Raw genomic sequence first — 16,807 nt, 5'->3', positions numbered from 1 at the left:
GGAGGGCAGGCTATGGGTGAGATCCATTTAAGGTGGAAAGGGAAATCCGCTCACACACAGCACCATGTAGCACACTCTTGCTTTCATAGCAAAGAGCTCATAGTCTAGTATCATCTGCCCAACTCTACACTAGATAAATGGTACTGCCGTTTTTTCAAGGATCATATTAATCCTTTTGTTTTATTCAAAACTGGAAATGGGATCTGTGCAGGAGAGGTGGGAGAAGATCAGAATTATTTCCTTTTTGTTACATCAAGAATTTTGTTTTGATTTTTACATTTGAATTTATAATTTCAGCTCTACTTTATTTGTCTGTGTCTTTGTTCTCTTGCCTGTGAAATACAGATAATAATAGTATCCATCTTGCAGGGTTGTTGTAAAATTCACGTGAATCAATAAAGTGCATAAAACAGAGTCAGATACTAACTTTTCTATAAGAATCAGTTATTATTGAGGCTCAGATGCCATCCTGGCCTCTGCTGATTATGGTACTCGTCTTCTCACCAGTCAAATGGGATGATGCACCTGACGACAGTGTTTCTTGTTGAGTTGTGAATTGCCAGAGCAAGAACATCACACACACGTGCACACACTCATGTATATTCATTCATAAAAGTTCAAATAAGGTACCAGTTCAGGCAGGCAAGAGCAAACCGCCAGGTAGGGTCTTCAGTTCTGAGAAGCTTAGTTCTTGCTAACCACTGCCCTTGTGTTTTTCGAGCTTATATCACCATGTAGGGGAAACAGACACTAACCATCCACACGTTCTGTCTAAGAAAATGTCCATAAATTGAGAACTCCTACTCCTTGACCCAGGCCGCGTTAACAAGGCCACCTCCTCCTCTGGGGGACAAAACAGGCCTGTAACACTTCAAAGCATCTCTCTGCTTTCCACCTTTGCTTCCTAGAAAGACCTTGCCTAGGTTTTCTCTAGATTAGCACTAATACATGTACAAGGCTTGTGAGTAAGAGGCAGAAAATAAATTATTAGCTGCTCTTATTATTAAAGAGTTGCAGGAATGTTCTTCCCTTCTGAAAAGTAAATACACTATTAGAATATTTCCTCCCAACCAACAGCAACGACCCCCCACCCTCAGAGAAAGCAGCAGTTCACAGCTTCATTTATTTTCCAGGTTCAGGACATGGGAAAGAAGCTGGACTTCCTTGTGGATATGCACATGCAGCACATGGAACGGCTGCAGGTGCACGTCACTGAGTATTACCCAACCAAGGGGACCTCCTCGCCAGCTGAGGTGGAGAGGAAAGAGGACAACAGGTATTCCGAGTTGAAAACCATCATCTGCAACTATTCCGAGACAGGTCCCCCGGAACCGCCGTACGGCTTCCACCAGGTGCCCATCGACAAAGTCAGCCCCTATGGGTTTTTTGCACATGACCCTGTGAACCAACCCAGAGGGGGACCCAGTTCTGCAAAGGTTCAAGCAGCTCCTTCTCCCTCTGCAACCACACATGCAGAGAGGCCCACGGTCCTGCCTATCTTGACTCTTCTCGACTCAGGAGTGAGTTACCACTCCCAGGCTGAACTGCCGGGCCCCTACTCGGACCGAATCTCCCCCGCGCAGAGACGTAGCATCACACGGGACAGCGACACACCTCTGTCCCTGATGTCGGTCAACCACGAGGAGCTGGAAAGGTCTCCAAGTGGCTTCAGCATCTCCCAGGACAGAGATGATTACGTGTTTGGCCCCAATGGGGGGTCGAGCTGGATGAGGGAGAAGCGGTACCTCGCCGAGGGCGAGACGGACACAGACACGGACCCCTTCACGCCCAGTGGCTCCATGCCTCTGTCGTCCACAGGGGACGGGATTTCTGATTCAATATGGACCCCTTCCAACAAGCCCATTTAAAAGGGGTCACTGGCTGACCCCTCCTTGTAATGTAGACAGACTTTGTATAGTTCACTTACTCTCACACCCGACGCTTACCAGCAGGGACACCAATGGCTGCATCAAATGCATGCGTGTGCGTGGTGGCCCCACCCAGGCAGGGCCTTCCCACAGCCTCTTCCTCCCCATGTCACCACAACAAAGTGATTCCTTTTCAGCATGGTTTGCATGACTTTACACTATATAAATGGTACCGCAAATCTCTTCTAGGATACGCATTTATCTGCTGTTCTTGCTTTTGACCACGATTGGACCAGTACAGGGAGAAATTACTGATGAGCCATGCTATTTGTCTGTTTGGTTGGCTGATTTGGGTTTTGGTTTAGTAAGCAGAGAAAGTAGTTTAAGTTATTTCTAGGATCACTGCCCTCTTGTGTAAAACACTCCAGCGACTAACTGTTTTTGAAAGCAAGGAAATAATTTTCTCAACAAAACCACAGTGTGCATCAGTGGGGCTGCCTGCTGAGCTAACATTAGGAAAGGAATGAAATAGTCATGGTGTCTCTAAAATCTAAACAAATATTTAAGGGAAAACTGGCAAACCTTTTAAAAGCTCTCAAAAAGACCTCAGTTGGTCTGATGTTATTTAGTATCATGCCTCAGTTTCCTTATCTGTGAAAAGTGGTAGTAATCCCAAGTGTAGCATTTCTGATGAGTTGTGAATTGGCAGGGAGAAAACACACATACACACACACGCAAAGTTAAAATAGTTTCCAATTTATGTAGCCAAGGACAATGGAATTTATCAGACGTGAGATGCCCCTCTGGGCAGGAGCTAAGTTCAGTGCCTTTAAAATGAAGTTCCAACTCACATTTCTCCCCATGATACAGAAGTACAAAATATCCATCTAAAATAGAAATTAGAGCCAAGAAGGCACACAGAAAGAATCTACTCCAAGTACTTCCTTTTATAAATGAAGAACCTTAGGCTCAGGTAAAGTGACACACCCAGAGTCACTCAGTTGTCTCATAGAGAACCAGGACTCAAAAATCAGGTGTGCTCGCTCTCTCCCTGCCCTTGTTTCCCCTCACCACACCACTCTTCCATTTATATCATGCATCCTAGAGATTGCACCAAGATATATGGCTTTGTGTTGTGTGGAAAGCACTCAGTTTATCCAGCAGGAAGGGGACTTCCATTTTTATTACAGAACATGCTTGCTTGCTGCATTGCATTTTAGATCTAGAAAAAAATAATACAGCAAACTACATTCACTGATGTGCAAATAGGCAAATTTTCCAGAACCATCCAATTTTACTTTTCCTAATGTATGGAACCAACCCAGATTTTTTAAATGAAACTGCTAAAACCACATGTAACCATGAGACAAGCTAAAATGTAAGCAGATAGCCTGGGAAGCACTGCCCTACGGTACAGGTGTGACATTAAGCACAAGCCATCCGTGGCCACTTATGAGGTGTTGTTATACTTGGAAAACCTTTGGTGGAAAAGGTTTCTGGTAGGCTTAGATTGAATTAACTAAATGACCACACCACCGTATTATTGTCTCACTCTTCTCACACACCTAGGCACTGGTTGTGGATAGTTGCCCTGGTGATGATCAAGATAATCCAGATGACCTGGACAAATGTCTGAATGCCACTGCCACTGCTATTCTCCTTCACAGCCTTGTCAAGAGCCACAGTAGCTATGGCAGACGTTTGATAGATGGTTTCATCATTTCCTAATACAAGAGTCTGGCACTGTGTTGAAGAGAAGAATCACTTCCTCAGAGATAGGTTCCTTTCAACTCACGTCAACAGGTACTGTACAAAAAGCTCAGCATACAGTAATGATTAGAGCTTGGCCCCTGACTTTAGGAGCTTACAACCAAAACCCGAAGTTCTTGGCCGAGGGCAGTCATGGTGAGTGGCAGAAAGGTGTTTTTCATTGACAGCTCCACAAATGGATGGGTGTAGACCTCGAAGTCTGAGATGGGAAATACACCAGAATGCTCAACACATCAGACATGAAGCCCATCCCTTATGATGTTCCATTTGATGTGCTGGAAATCTGAAGGACAAAGGGCATGAGTGATTTGGGTCTCTTCCCCACTCCTTCAGTATGGCTGAAAGTGCCACTGGGGATTATAATCTAAGAAACCCTATGCCCCTTCCTGAGGGGTTGATTATTGGATCCTGATCTTCCTGGAATCTTTCACTTGAGATGATCACACTGCCTACCATCCAACATGTTACTGTGCTCTTCTTTATGTACATGAGTTACTGGAAACCAACAAAAAAGGCGAGTGAATCCACATATGCACCAATTCATTTTTTAACAATTCATTAATATTCTTGCAGAAATTACTAACCTAAATATCTTACAAATAGATGCATTTTCCAGCAACTGAGTGGAGTTCTAGCTTAAAGTATTTATCATTGATCCACAATTGGAGGAACTACTTTAGGTTCTTTTAATAACCTAGAAAGGATTAGAGCTTGTATCGTTTTCTAAACCATACGCAGGCAGTCTAGCTTCCCTGCTGGATCATAGGAACAGGACAGCAGGGATTGGGTTTATATTGATCAATAGCAGGGAAGTATTGATCTTCCAACATCTAATAAGTCATCTTCATCAGTATAGACACAGACAAACTACGTGTTTTATGAATGAATAAATGATAAGAACCTTAAGAGCTGTCTTTTTCCCATTTAAGAAAACAAAAACAAAAAGAGAAACATGATCTTCTGGAATAATTCTGCTTTGATATTCTCCTTTTGTTCCCCAAAAAATAGATTCCAGAAAGGCAAACCAAAGCTGCTCAAGTTGCCTACTTAGAAACAAGCTCATCTACATGGCTCACAGTGAGCAAGCAGAAATGCAGGGCCTGGAATTGAACATGAGTTACAGGAAGAAGCAGTGTGTACTCCCACAAAGATCCTTTTGTCAGACAAAGGAACAGCATGGTAATCCAATGGAACTGGTTAATAACATGACCCACGATGACAGGACTGCAGATATACTAGTCATTCTGAAACTTGCCCAAGAAATTACAGTCCTTTCAGCAGAACCCCATGAAATATTGAAAAATTAATTCCATCATCAAAAGTAGGAATATTCATAGGTGAAACCATGATGTAATGTATGTATTTGGTCCTTTTGGGTCACAATGTGACATGAAAATTTTAAAAGGTCATATTTTATCAGCATTAAAATGGATGAGATAAATCACCTTCACAAATGTTAGGTGAAACATGATCCTATTGAGCTGAGAAAAAAGGACTTGAGATCAAGTGTGAGTTTTGACTATCAAATTCCAGTACAAAAGCAAGTATCAAAAGTTTAAGAAAAAAAATATTGCAGGAAAAGAAAAACACATCAACTTGAGAAAATGCTACTGAGTAACTTTGTTTTTAGGACTGGGCGTTTAGGCTTATTAGACATGACATTGATATTACAAAGCCCTAGTTTTTACGAAAACATAACTAGATAATCCCAAGGTATCTGAGTTAAAATGAACTAATGAATCAGCAATTATGCATCCTATGCCTATTTCGTGCAAGGTAATTCCTAGACACTGTAGTTTAAAAGAATAATTTCCTGTAGAAAAATCTAATATAACAGGACCTACTCATAATTTGGCAAAATCATTCTTACAATTCCATGCTACTATAATGGGAGTGTAATAAAGAAAAAGTCATTTGTTTATTCATTTGACAAGACTTATTAAGCACCAATGTATGCCAGAACTGTGCAGTGCACTGGAAATTCAGAGATAAGAAAACCACAGTTTCTGCCTTCAAAATGCTACGAATCTAGAGTTCTCAAATATCAGAGGTCCCTTCAAACTATGTCTACCAGGAAAAGAAAATAACTGATTTCATCCTTGCAAACCACTCTATACAGACAGAACTGCTTCCCAGCTTGGAAACTATGGGAAATTAAACATGAAAATGAGAGCAAAGATTCTACATCAAAATGGCAATGATACTATCAGCCCCGTGAAGGCTGAGTGGGTTGAATGGGGACTTTGAGTTTGGATTCAATGCTTTGAACTTCATAGCTCCAGTGAAGCTGTGGTTTAAAAAAAAGAAGGGTTCTAGGGAATCTGAGGAAGGTTGTTGGAGAAGCCAGCTTTCTTCTCTCTTACTCCCTACCAAGATTGAGACCAGGCAAGGAGCTGAGCTACTTTCATTTCATCATGTTGACCAAGAGAAGCTTGTGATATGGACTATGGCACAGCACCTATTTCAAGAGAAAGATGTTACTCCACTTATGGGAACCTGCAGATCAAATTCTCCCAGGGCAAAAGAAGAAATTTGTTCATCAGGCTAAGAAGTCTTTGTACAGTGCTGCCAAACACACCCCAGGGTCCACCCCATGCTTCCCCCAGAAGATGCCACATAGCTGGTATTTGGTTTTCATGAATATCCAAAGATTCTTCTTGGCTTTCTGAACCCCAGGCATCCTTAGGAATTTGCTCCATGTCCTCACTTGTCCTTGAAGGCTTGTTTTTCAGGATGTGAACTTTTTAAGTCTAATTTGCTTCTTTATATCCAAATCAATTCCACACTATTGTGGCTGATATTACACCATTCCAAACTGAGCCAACTGGCCCCTAAGCAAGCCAGCAGGAAGCCCCCTGCTAATGCTCAGTTTAGAATATGTTGGGACCAGGCTATCTGCATAGCTTTACTGGTTTTAGAAGCCAGTAATGGCAGTGTAAAAGAGACAGGAAGCATACAGAGATGACCTGGAAGAAAATTTGAGTTTCGACACGTTCAAAAACATTTGACTCTTCTACCCTGTTTTGATTTTCAAATGGGACAGTCAATATACAGACAAAGTCCCTACTACAATGATACTTAGGTTCTTTTCTTTTTTTTTTTTTTTTTTTTTTTACACTATGAGTGTACTTCATTGTCTCAGTCTTTGGTATTACTTATAAACTCTAAATTTACATCAGAATTTTTTTTCATGAAAAATAATGGTGGAGATACAATCCCAATTATTAAATCAGGCATTTTCACAATTGCTTTTTAAATAAGTACATCTCTATAAATGAAATGCTTACTTTTGTCCACCACAATAAGGAAGAGAAGAAATACTGGAATGAAGAGAGGCAGGAATGTTGGATTTCAGTGGCTGAGTTGTGGCAGTTCCATTGGCCATATAGTACCAGATGTTGTGCCATCTGAATGATGTGTAGGAGATAAAGCCAAATAGTAAGAATAAAGGGCTCATGATTTCCCAAGGAAAGTCTACTGTGCATGGTGGCTGTCAGACAACACTCTAGCAATGAATGGGGGAACTGCTAGAAGAAAGAGTTGATGCTCGCTTAAACCCTCCCTGGGGAGATTTGTTCCCAGCCTTTGACAGCTTTAACCTCAGCAACCCTATAAGAAAATTGTGATTCATATTTTGACTTGTTATCATAGATGCAAGGATTCTAATTTCATGGATCCTAAGATCAGTAGAACAAGAAGAGACCTTGGTCACCCAGAACAATCACCTGTCTTTATAGATCAAGAAGCAGAAGATCAGAGCAAAGAACATCACACCACGCCCCTCAGTGAGTGAAGAAGTGATAGAGTCACAGAATAAATCCAGAACTCAGGTCTTCTGATCTTTGCTCCAGAAGTTGGAGACAAAACTAAAAATAAAATAACAAGTGAAATCAAAGCATCACTGTTGAGCTCAGAATATGAATAAGAACTTCCTGGCCCACTTGAGAAACTGTTAAACCAGACATACCTTTGAAGAATTCTTCCCTTCTCTGGAATAAGATGGATGGTTCCATGCCGTGAAAGATGATGATGTTCCTTCTCCCAGATTCCTGCTGTCTTCAAAAGGCCTAGCAAAAACCACTGGTACTGGATGCGGTTGAGAAAGGGAATGAAGACGAGCAATCCCGTGGCCATGCAGGAGTTCTACCCTCCACCTTCTGCCCTCTCCTACTTTGGTCCTTATTGGTCCTGCCATGTTTGGACTGATTCACCTTTTGTCCCATCACTTGGACTCATTAGCTCCAGACTCATGCCTTAGGTTGCATCCTCATCTGTAGACTCATTAAACAGGGTTTCTCCTTGATAAATCTCTATGGTTTTGATTTTAAGAAGTCAGGCATGATTTCTTTTGGGATCTCTACGACCCAAAGTGGCCAGTTTTTACCAAAGGTGTCCCTTTGCACTGGGATCTCTGGGTCTCATCTGAGCACAACTTGAGTCCTCTTGCCTTGTCCCAGAGAATCCCCATGTGGTCAAGCCACAAGCAGATACTCTAGGGCCTTCTCCAAAAGCTACAAAGAAGCAAACAGGACTCAGCTTAGGACATCTTATGCATCTTATGTTTATGTAACTAGGAAATTATTTTAGGAAGTAAACAGGCCTCTGTTGGCTCAAATGAACATCTTCATAGTTAGTTTCCACTTACATTGTTCTGGGGATAAATATTCCAGAATTTGGCAGGGCTCCCCAGTAGTCCTTGTGAATCCTTGTGCTAGGATGTTTTCAGTTCTCCTGAGTCAGACTGCAGTGAAAGCTCCTAAGAGATACTTAGAAAGGATGGTGAAGTTCTAGGACAACAATAGTTGGCCCAGCAATATTGACAACTGTCATTCTACCTAAGTCTTCATCCTCCAGATAGCACTGTTGTGAGCTTTAAATAAGCATCAGCAGAAATAATGATTTTTGTCACAGCTGAAAATGGGCTGTATATAAGAATAATTCGAGAACAGCTTACAATTAGGTAGTCAAAAGCCCAGCTCAGTGCTCAGGAATGTATTCGTAATTTCTCTTAGACTTACTTGTCAAACAGACTGCAATTTGATACCTAAGAGTAATAAAAAATGAGAGCATATTTTATTTTGATGTCCCATTCTCTTCCCCTGCCCACAAAAGCAAGGTCAGGGAGGAGGAGAGAAACTTATACTAAGTGCTCCTTGTGAGTTGCCTGTGACATGACAGCTCTCTCTCAAGTTCATGCAATCCTCATCGCAACCCCATGAGGGAGATGTTATTGTCTCCATCTTATAGATGAGGAAACTGAAGCTGTGAAGGAAAAGACCTTGTCAAAGGTCACACATTGTAAGAAGTGAAGCTGCATATTTAACCAAAGCCTGTGTACCTGTAAAGCTCATTCTCCCTCCCACATCTTCCTCTCAAATCAGGCCCTAGCTCCTCCACAATGCTTCGCCCTTCTACATCCACTCAGCTTTACAGTAAAATGATCACAGACTCATGAGTTCCCTGGAGAGAAGAGTGATGCCTGGGCCAGCTATTCCTCTTGGCTGTTCAGCAGGGCCTTTCAGTGGCTTCACAATCCAGCTGTCAGTGACAGAAAATAATGCCACGTAAATTATTCACCTGGTTCACACTGGAATCCATTAGCTCTCGGGGCTTGGTGTGGCTGCAGATCGTCCACAAGCAGCCCTTGTTCTCTGCCCCTAAGGAGCTCCTGTCACTGTTTGTAGCCAAACAAGTTCAAATCTCTCCTTGTCTCTGCTGACTCTGGTCTTTTGTCTCTAGACCGTACCTTTATTTCAGAGCTCTGAAATTCTGCAGAAACAGGTGAGTCTTTAAAAGCATTCTCTGGGAGGCCAAAAACTCAGAACAGTTATGTATCTTTCTCAGTATTAAAAGATCAAGGTGTCCCATGGAAGCAAATCTGATCTGGTAATTGGGCCCTTCTTTACCCCTCTGAATACTTTTCCAAGGAGGGGGCAGCTCCCACCCCCACGGTTCCCCTGAGGGTTAAGAGTCCAGGTGGTGGCCGAGTTGCAAAATTTAGGGCAGCCATTGTGCCAAGGGTCAGAGATTCACTGTTGGAGAGGTGAAGTCAGCTCTACCCCATCCTAACAATTCATCTAAGAAAGACAGGTGGACGTCATCAGATTTGTCAGTCCTTCCTTGTTTTAAAGAGGAAAATAATCTCTGCCTTGCTTCAGATAGGATATGGCTATTTTTTTCCTCCTTTTTCTAATGTAGCAGTGATTGAAAACACCAGTCTTTGAAGAACAAATTGAGGTTCCCAGTGACATGAATCCATTATATTTGATTTTGGGTTGTATTTTTTAACCCCTTTTTATGGCATAGAATTCTGGTGCCTTGCTCCCTGGGTTTGTCTCCGTGCTACGAGTAGGCTTTCTTCACATTCTGGCTTACAGGGGAACACAACTATTCCACAAGTGGCCTTTAGTGCTCTTTATAATATGATTTCCTGTAATTTTTAAACTGTATGTGTAATTTATATTCTGGCTCTGTCCAATATCTGAACAACTTTAACAGGTTGATTTCCATATATATTATGCAAATCATTCTTACCTGATTTTTTATGTTCTATCTTAAATAAATACTACACCACTTATTAATAAATAGACATTTCAGTGATTATGTGGAGGAATGTTATTTGCTTCAAAACAATTTTTATGAGATTTTATTATTTATCATAGATAACACTGACTGCTGCTAATGGAGAACCTCCAAATATCGATGGCCTACCATAACAAAAATTTATTTGTTGCTCAAATCACAGTCCAGTGCAGATTGTCTGAGTTGCAAAGAGTGAGGCAAGGATTTGGGCTACTAAAGAGCTGGAGACCTTCACTTCTAGCTACAGAGCCAGGAGAAGAGCATCTAGAAAAGCGTTACCCACCTCTTCCTGCCTTGGACTCAAAGTGAATCATTATTCTCACTCACAAACTCATTGCTTAAACTCAGTCACACTGTATAGAATAATCTGCAAAGGAGGCTGGGAAATGTAGTTTTCATGAATGCCCAGCATGAGGAAATGTGTTGAATATATAGCTTTGCTCACCAGAAGAATACTGTGATTGATCCTATAGATTCCCTTGTTAGTACTGAGTGATGACTAGGTCTAACCCAAGTGTAGTTGTTGCCCAGGCAATAAAATAAGAGAACCAGAAAGTTCCCCTGGGAGTCACTGGAGTTACAAATACGTATGAGGCAGCAGTTTAATAGCATAAAGTATTGGCAAGAGTTATCTATTAGTAGTACATATTTCAAATGCAGCAAACAAGAACATGACCTGAATATGTCTCTATTATGAATTGGACCATTGGTGGGTATAATCCCTTCACAGGCCATTTTGCCAACTCTGTCTCCCTAAACATTTGGATATTGACTATAATCCTTTTTTTTTCTTCTATTCAGTTCAGTTCAGGAACCATGTATTTAAGAAATACTAACTGGATATCTATCACATGCCAAGCATCGGAGATGCAGTATTTCACAATTTAATGTGGTATTGGCCTTAATATCATTTCAGTTCTGTGAGAAGCATGATGAATGAGATATCAAGAGTTCTATGGAAACAAAAGCATGGCACTGGCTCATATTAGAGGTATAGAAAACACTTCCTGCAGAACATGAGCTATGAATGGAATCTTTAAGGATGACTTGGCAAAGCCAAAAATGAAGAAGGAAGTGGAGAAGACAGGCCTGCCAGACACTGGGAAGAGGATATGCAAAGAGCCATGAGACAGGCTTAGTTTAGAAGTTCTGTTCAAAGGAAAGTTGCATTTTTATGTTCTTGTTCTTATGGTCTCCATTGCCTCTGGCAAGCAACTCAATGGGATTTATGCCCTGGGTAAAGAGGAACCATTCCAGGGACAGTAAGAAGGCTGTGTGCTTGGAATGAAGAAAGCAAGAAGGAGACTGGTCCAGGCCGACGAGGCCTTTCTGAAGGTGTATTAGGGATCTTTGGAACTTTCTGCTCTTAGGTTAAGGAGATCATGCAGCAGTGCAGAAATCTCTTCCCAGATCCACGGTCTGAAACTGCACCCTCCCTTCTGACTTCTGCCTCCCATCCTGATCACAGTTCTCATAATTCAATTTTGGAGTTTTCCTTTCAGAGAAACTACTCCTCTCATATCTAGAGACTGGCAAGTTTCTCCCAGCTGCCTGGTCTCAGTTTCCTGAAGAAAGAATCATATTGTCTTTTTTCTTGATAACTAATGCCATTGCCACAAGGACTCGTCCCCTACCCTCCTGCCTCTGCTCCCTACAATCCCACTCCCTCCCATGGTCCCATTTCAGGGACTTGCAGCACTGGTCCACCTAGGCACCTAAGCCACAGCCTCCAGCATCAACCTTGACTCCCCACAGCCCATGGTTTCTACCTTGTGACTCTCTCCAGGGAGGGTCCTCTTCTTGCCACACCTGCTCTCTTCCTGCTCTATAATGGCCTCTGTGACTCTGGTCTCTTCTTCCACTTCAGCCTCTACATTGTTTGTGACACAGTGGTCTTGAAGAAACAGAAATCCACTCATTTCCTTTTACTATACATTTCATGGCTCTTCGACATCACCTAACATTTAACCTTTTTAAATTTTTTCTTTAGCACACGCAGTCCTCAATGATCAGCCACTTGCCATGCTCACTCTTACCCGTCCAGCTAAGGGTCGTATTCCTCACCCATTCACCAGCACGCCCTCCACGATACATATGCTCTGTGTTCTACTCCATAAAGGAAGGCCTGCAACTCCCCAGACACACCCAGTTTTTTAAATAATGCTATATCTCAGTCACGTTATTTCTTTTGCCAATGAAACACACACTCATAAGACTTCCTAAGACATAATTTCCTCACCAAAGTCTTTCCTGAATCCTTCATCCTCCAGGTAGAACAAACCATTCTTCCCTTTTGCCTTGACTGTATCCTGTATAGACATCTATTATTGTATCTGTATATTCATGATTTTCTCAGTGGTTTCAGTGTCTATCTTCATCGCTTCTCATGACTACCACCACTATTCTATGAGTTGTCTGAGGATAGATACCGAGTCTTACCAATCCTTGTCCTCAGAAACTATCACAGTGACTGTAAGTGCTAAAGAATGAAACAATGAGTGAATGCAGTCACATTTTAGTGTGCTATCTATTTCTACGCAAATATTGCCACAAACTTAGTAGTTAAAAACAATACAAATTTATTATCTCACAGTTTCTGCTGACCAAGAATCCAGGAACAGCTTAACTGGGTCCTCTGCTTTAGGGTCTTACAAGATTTAATTAAGGTGTTGGCTGGAGCTGTGATCTTATCTGAGGCTCAGCTGGGGAAGAATCCACTTCTAGTCTCACGTTAGGAACAATTCAGTTATTTGAGGGCTGTTAAACTAAGGACATCAGTTTTTTGCTGACGGTTGGGCAGAGGTTGCTCTCAGTTCCTTGTCACATAGCTTCTCCGTAGGTCAGCTCACAACATAGCAGCTTGCTCCATCAGAATGAGCAAGGGAGAGTCTGCTGGCAAGATGAAAGCTGCAGTCTTATGTAACATATCATAAAACTGACCACCCATCACCTTTGCCATATTTAACCAATTAGAAGCAATTCACAGATGTTGCCTATGCTCAAGGGGAGGGTATAATTGAGCCCATCTTAAAACCTGTTTGTCACACTATGTAACCAGGATATTCTCAAAGTTAGCATGAACTTGGTATTGTCTTTAGGTACTAATGAAGCAAATATTAGAGCTCAGAAACCTGCCTCCAGCTAATAAGGGTGCTTAATTGCTGGACCTAGCCTTTATCAGCCTCTCCCAAGCTCAATTCTGTTAGACATAAGAATGATAGCTAATATTTACTGAGCACTTATATGTGCCAGACATTTTACTTAGTATTCCCTATGAATCATCTCATTTACTCTTTACAATAAATCTTGGTGCTCAGACTATTATCATCCCTACTTTATAGATAGGGACAATAAATTATAGAGAATTTTAGTCACTTGTCCAGGGTCACATAGCTAATAAATGGCACAGCCAGGATTCAGACCAGGAAGTCTGACTCCAAAACCTTTATTCTTAACTCATTAGAACATTCTATTTTTGAATAAAAGTCCTTGCTATCTAAGCAGGAGATAAAGATGTCTATATTCTTTTAATTTACCTAAGTTTTCTCACTCAAGTCCCTTTCCTGCATGCTTCTCCAGGGGTTATATAATGTGTGGTTGTCTCAATTAGGATCCAAGTAGAAAAAGAAGAAAGTCATACACACCCTAGGTAAATTGAGAAGATATTAATAAAGGGTTGGCTTACAAAGATTTGGCCATAGTTTAGTTGGCATGGTACAGTCCTGTAAAGTTAGCAACAGCCCTGCAAGGGCCAGAACCCAGACGGAGCTTTATGGAGAGGGCCATGTGACAGAGACTACGACCTTGGGCCGTGGACACAGTGGTCTGGTAGTGAACCAGGTAGGGAGGGAGCTCAGGGAGTCAAGACCACAACCTCACTCTCTTTCCTTCTTATCTTCTGCTGGTACCTACTGTTGTCTGAACCCAACAGAAAGCCGGGGAGGAAGGAGCATCCTACGTAGCTAATTAGGATGAAAACACAGCATGAGTGAGCTCACCACCCGAGGAGCTCTGAGATAAAAAGGCAAAGCTTGGAAAAGCATGAACTTTGGGGCAGATCTGCCTTATGCAGAGGAAGAGGAAAATGTAAGGAGAGACCAAGAAACCATGATCAGTGTAGACAGAAATGAAGAGAGGGTCATGTAACCAAAAAGGGGAGACATGGGAGGGGGCGGCCATCATATACAGTGACACCAGGATGCTGAGGTGACGCAGGATATGGACGGGAAAGAGGCCACTCAACTTATGTAATATAGATAAAGTTGAGGACCTCTTTTAAAAGAAAGGCAAAGAGCTGCAGGGAAAATGGCGGTCCAAGTGTTGATGAAATCAATGACAAGTAAAGAGAGTTTGCTATCAGTCGCAAGAGAGAATAATAGGGGAGGCTTGAGTATACTTATAAAATGTGAAAAAAGAAGCAGCTGAGCAGGAAAGAATAAAGACAGAAAAAGAAAATAGACAATTGATGGCATAAAGACCCAGAGGAAGAAAATAATCAAATGTAAAAGTAAAACCCACAGCCACAAAGACAGCGCAATGGGAATTGAACACCTTCTTGGAACTGGCCACTACACAGATTTAATTTAATTTTTTTTTTTTTTTTTTTTTTTTTTTTTGAGACAGAGTCTCACTCTGTTGCCCAGGGCTGAAGTGTAGTGGTGCAATCTCTGCTCACTGCAACCTCCACTTCCTGGGTTCAAGTGATTCTCCTGCCTTAGCCTCCTGAGTAGCCAAGATTACAGGCACACGCCACCATGCCAGGCTAATTTTTGTATTTTAATAGAGATGAGGTCTCACCATGTTGGCAGGCTGGTCTCAAACTCCTGACCTCAAGTAATCCGCCAGCCTCGGCTTCCCAAAGTGCTGGGATTACAGGTATGGGCCACCACTCCCAGCCTAATTTCAGTGTTATTCAATCATTACAATTTTAAGTCAGTCAATTATAATTCTCATTTTATACATGGGGAAATTGAGGCTTGGAAACATAAATCTACTCCAGGTCAGACACTCAGAAGGGTAAGAGTCACAATTTGAACTTAAGCAGGACCACCTGCCGCTAAGTCTCAGGTAACTTCCTTTGAAGAAACAGTGGACCGAAACTTCACTCAGTCCACTAGCCCACGTGGACTGAGGAAAGAATGGATTAATCAAAAAGACTGTGAATTGACGGGAGAGGAAACTGGTAAAGCTTACATACGGTTGCCTCTCTCTACTGTCAGTACAATGGGAAATAATATTTTTTCATGTGAGAGAAAGAACCTTGAGAGGGTTACTTAACCCTTTTATGGTAAGCATCTGGTAAAATGGGGGGAATGATATCTATCTTGAAAGGTCATTATCTCGACTGATGTCTGTAGAGTACTTAGCAAAGGATCTATCACACAGAAAATGTTCAGTGAGTGATAGCTTTTGACTCCATCCGATGCCCACACACCAAACTGTCTTAATTTGGGTGTCCACAAAAACAGAGATGAGAAAAAGCATTCCCAGAAAACACAACTCAGAGAGTGGAGAGATGAAACAGGTGGGGTGAAAAGCCAGTAAAGGGTCAGCTGATCCTGGTAAACAACTGAGCTCAATTTCATGGAAATCCACTGAGAAAGAAGGTAAAATGCACCAAATAATTTTCTCCCTTGGAAACAGGAATCTGGGGCTTTTGTCCACGGACTCCTGTTTTGTGTTGGTTGAGAGTCATTCCTGGGGCGTTAAATCCTCTACACTGTCAAGTTTTCCTGTGCTTCAGGTAAGGGAGCGGGAGCTGCTGAAGTCCTCAGAGAGAGAAACAGAAGCATTGCCAGTGAAGGTGGGCAGCTGTCAGCATGCTGAGAATTGTCTGTGAACTACAGGTGAACTCAGAAGTGGGGAGGAAGGACACGGGGAAGGATACCATCAGCATCTGGCACATAAGCCTATTTGAAAACCAGACATACGCAAAAGTAAATCAAAACCCGGCCAGGTTGCCACAATTTACTCTGTAAATCTAAGGACAAAGATGTCTAGCACTGGGCAAGCTGGTAATGATACTCACGGACACGATTCATTGTCGATACATTGCCTGTCGCCTCTGAGAACCAGGGTAGACATCCACTGCTCTTCTAGAAGACCATCATCTGGCTGCAAAGTCCATGTCTAGCATCACAAAGGCCTAAGGATAATTTCCCAGTTATGAGAAGTGAACACACTCTGCCACCGAATATTTATGTCCAAATAAAACTTACCTATCTCAAGCCTCAGGTATGACTGTGTGACAGAGAAAAAGCCTAAAAATTATATCCCTGAAAAAATTTCTTTCCATCTGCACAAATGTAGCAAAAGCCCATTCGCAGCCTTACACCCCCGATACTCCTGGGAACTTGTTATTTCTGATAATTTCAGCTTCCAACAGTGGGCATAGGCATCCAGTTGATCCAAGACCCAGTGACTTCTCCACACTGAAGACTTGTACGATGTCTCCCCTGAGAAAAGTCCAATTGTCCCATGTCCTGCCCTTACGTCAGATAAGAAAATATTCCCAGCAGTTTATCTCCTGGTTCTGGGCAGGTCTGTCTCAGGCCAGTGCAGGGCAAGGAAGTTAGCAAAAGGAAGAG

General features: G+C 42.1%; 1 protein-coding gene across 1 annotated transcript in view; it reads left to right on the top strand.

Annotated features, from left to right (window-relative positions):
• Positions 1–8,714, top strand: part of KCNQ3 (potassium voltage-gated channel subfamily Q member 3) — a 354,490-nt gene extending 345,776 nt beyond the window's left edge. The window contains exon 15 of the mRNA XM_010344230.3: positions 1,134–8,714. Within this exon, the coding sequence (XP_010342532.2) occupies positions 1,134–1,868 (735 nt within the window). The 3' untranslated portion in view covers positions 1,869–8,714. The remainder of the gene's footprint in view (positions 1–1,133) is intronic.
• Positions 8,715–16,807: the final 8,093 nt, after the last annotated feature.

The sequence above is a fragment of the Saimiri boliviensis genome, chromosome 15, assembly GCF_048565385.1.
Source record: "Saimiri boliviensis isolate mSaiBol1 chromosome 15, mSaiBol1.pri, whole genome shotgun sequence".
In the NCBI taxonomy this organism is placed as follows: domain Eukaryota; kingdom Metazoa; phylum Chordata; class Mammalia; order Primates; family Cebidae; genus Saimiri; species Saimiri boliviensis.
Note: the sequence above shows the minus strand (reverse complement) of the source record. Positions and strands in the feature narration are given on the sequence as shown.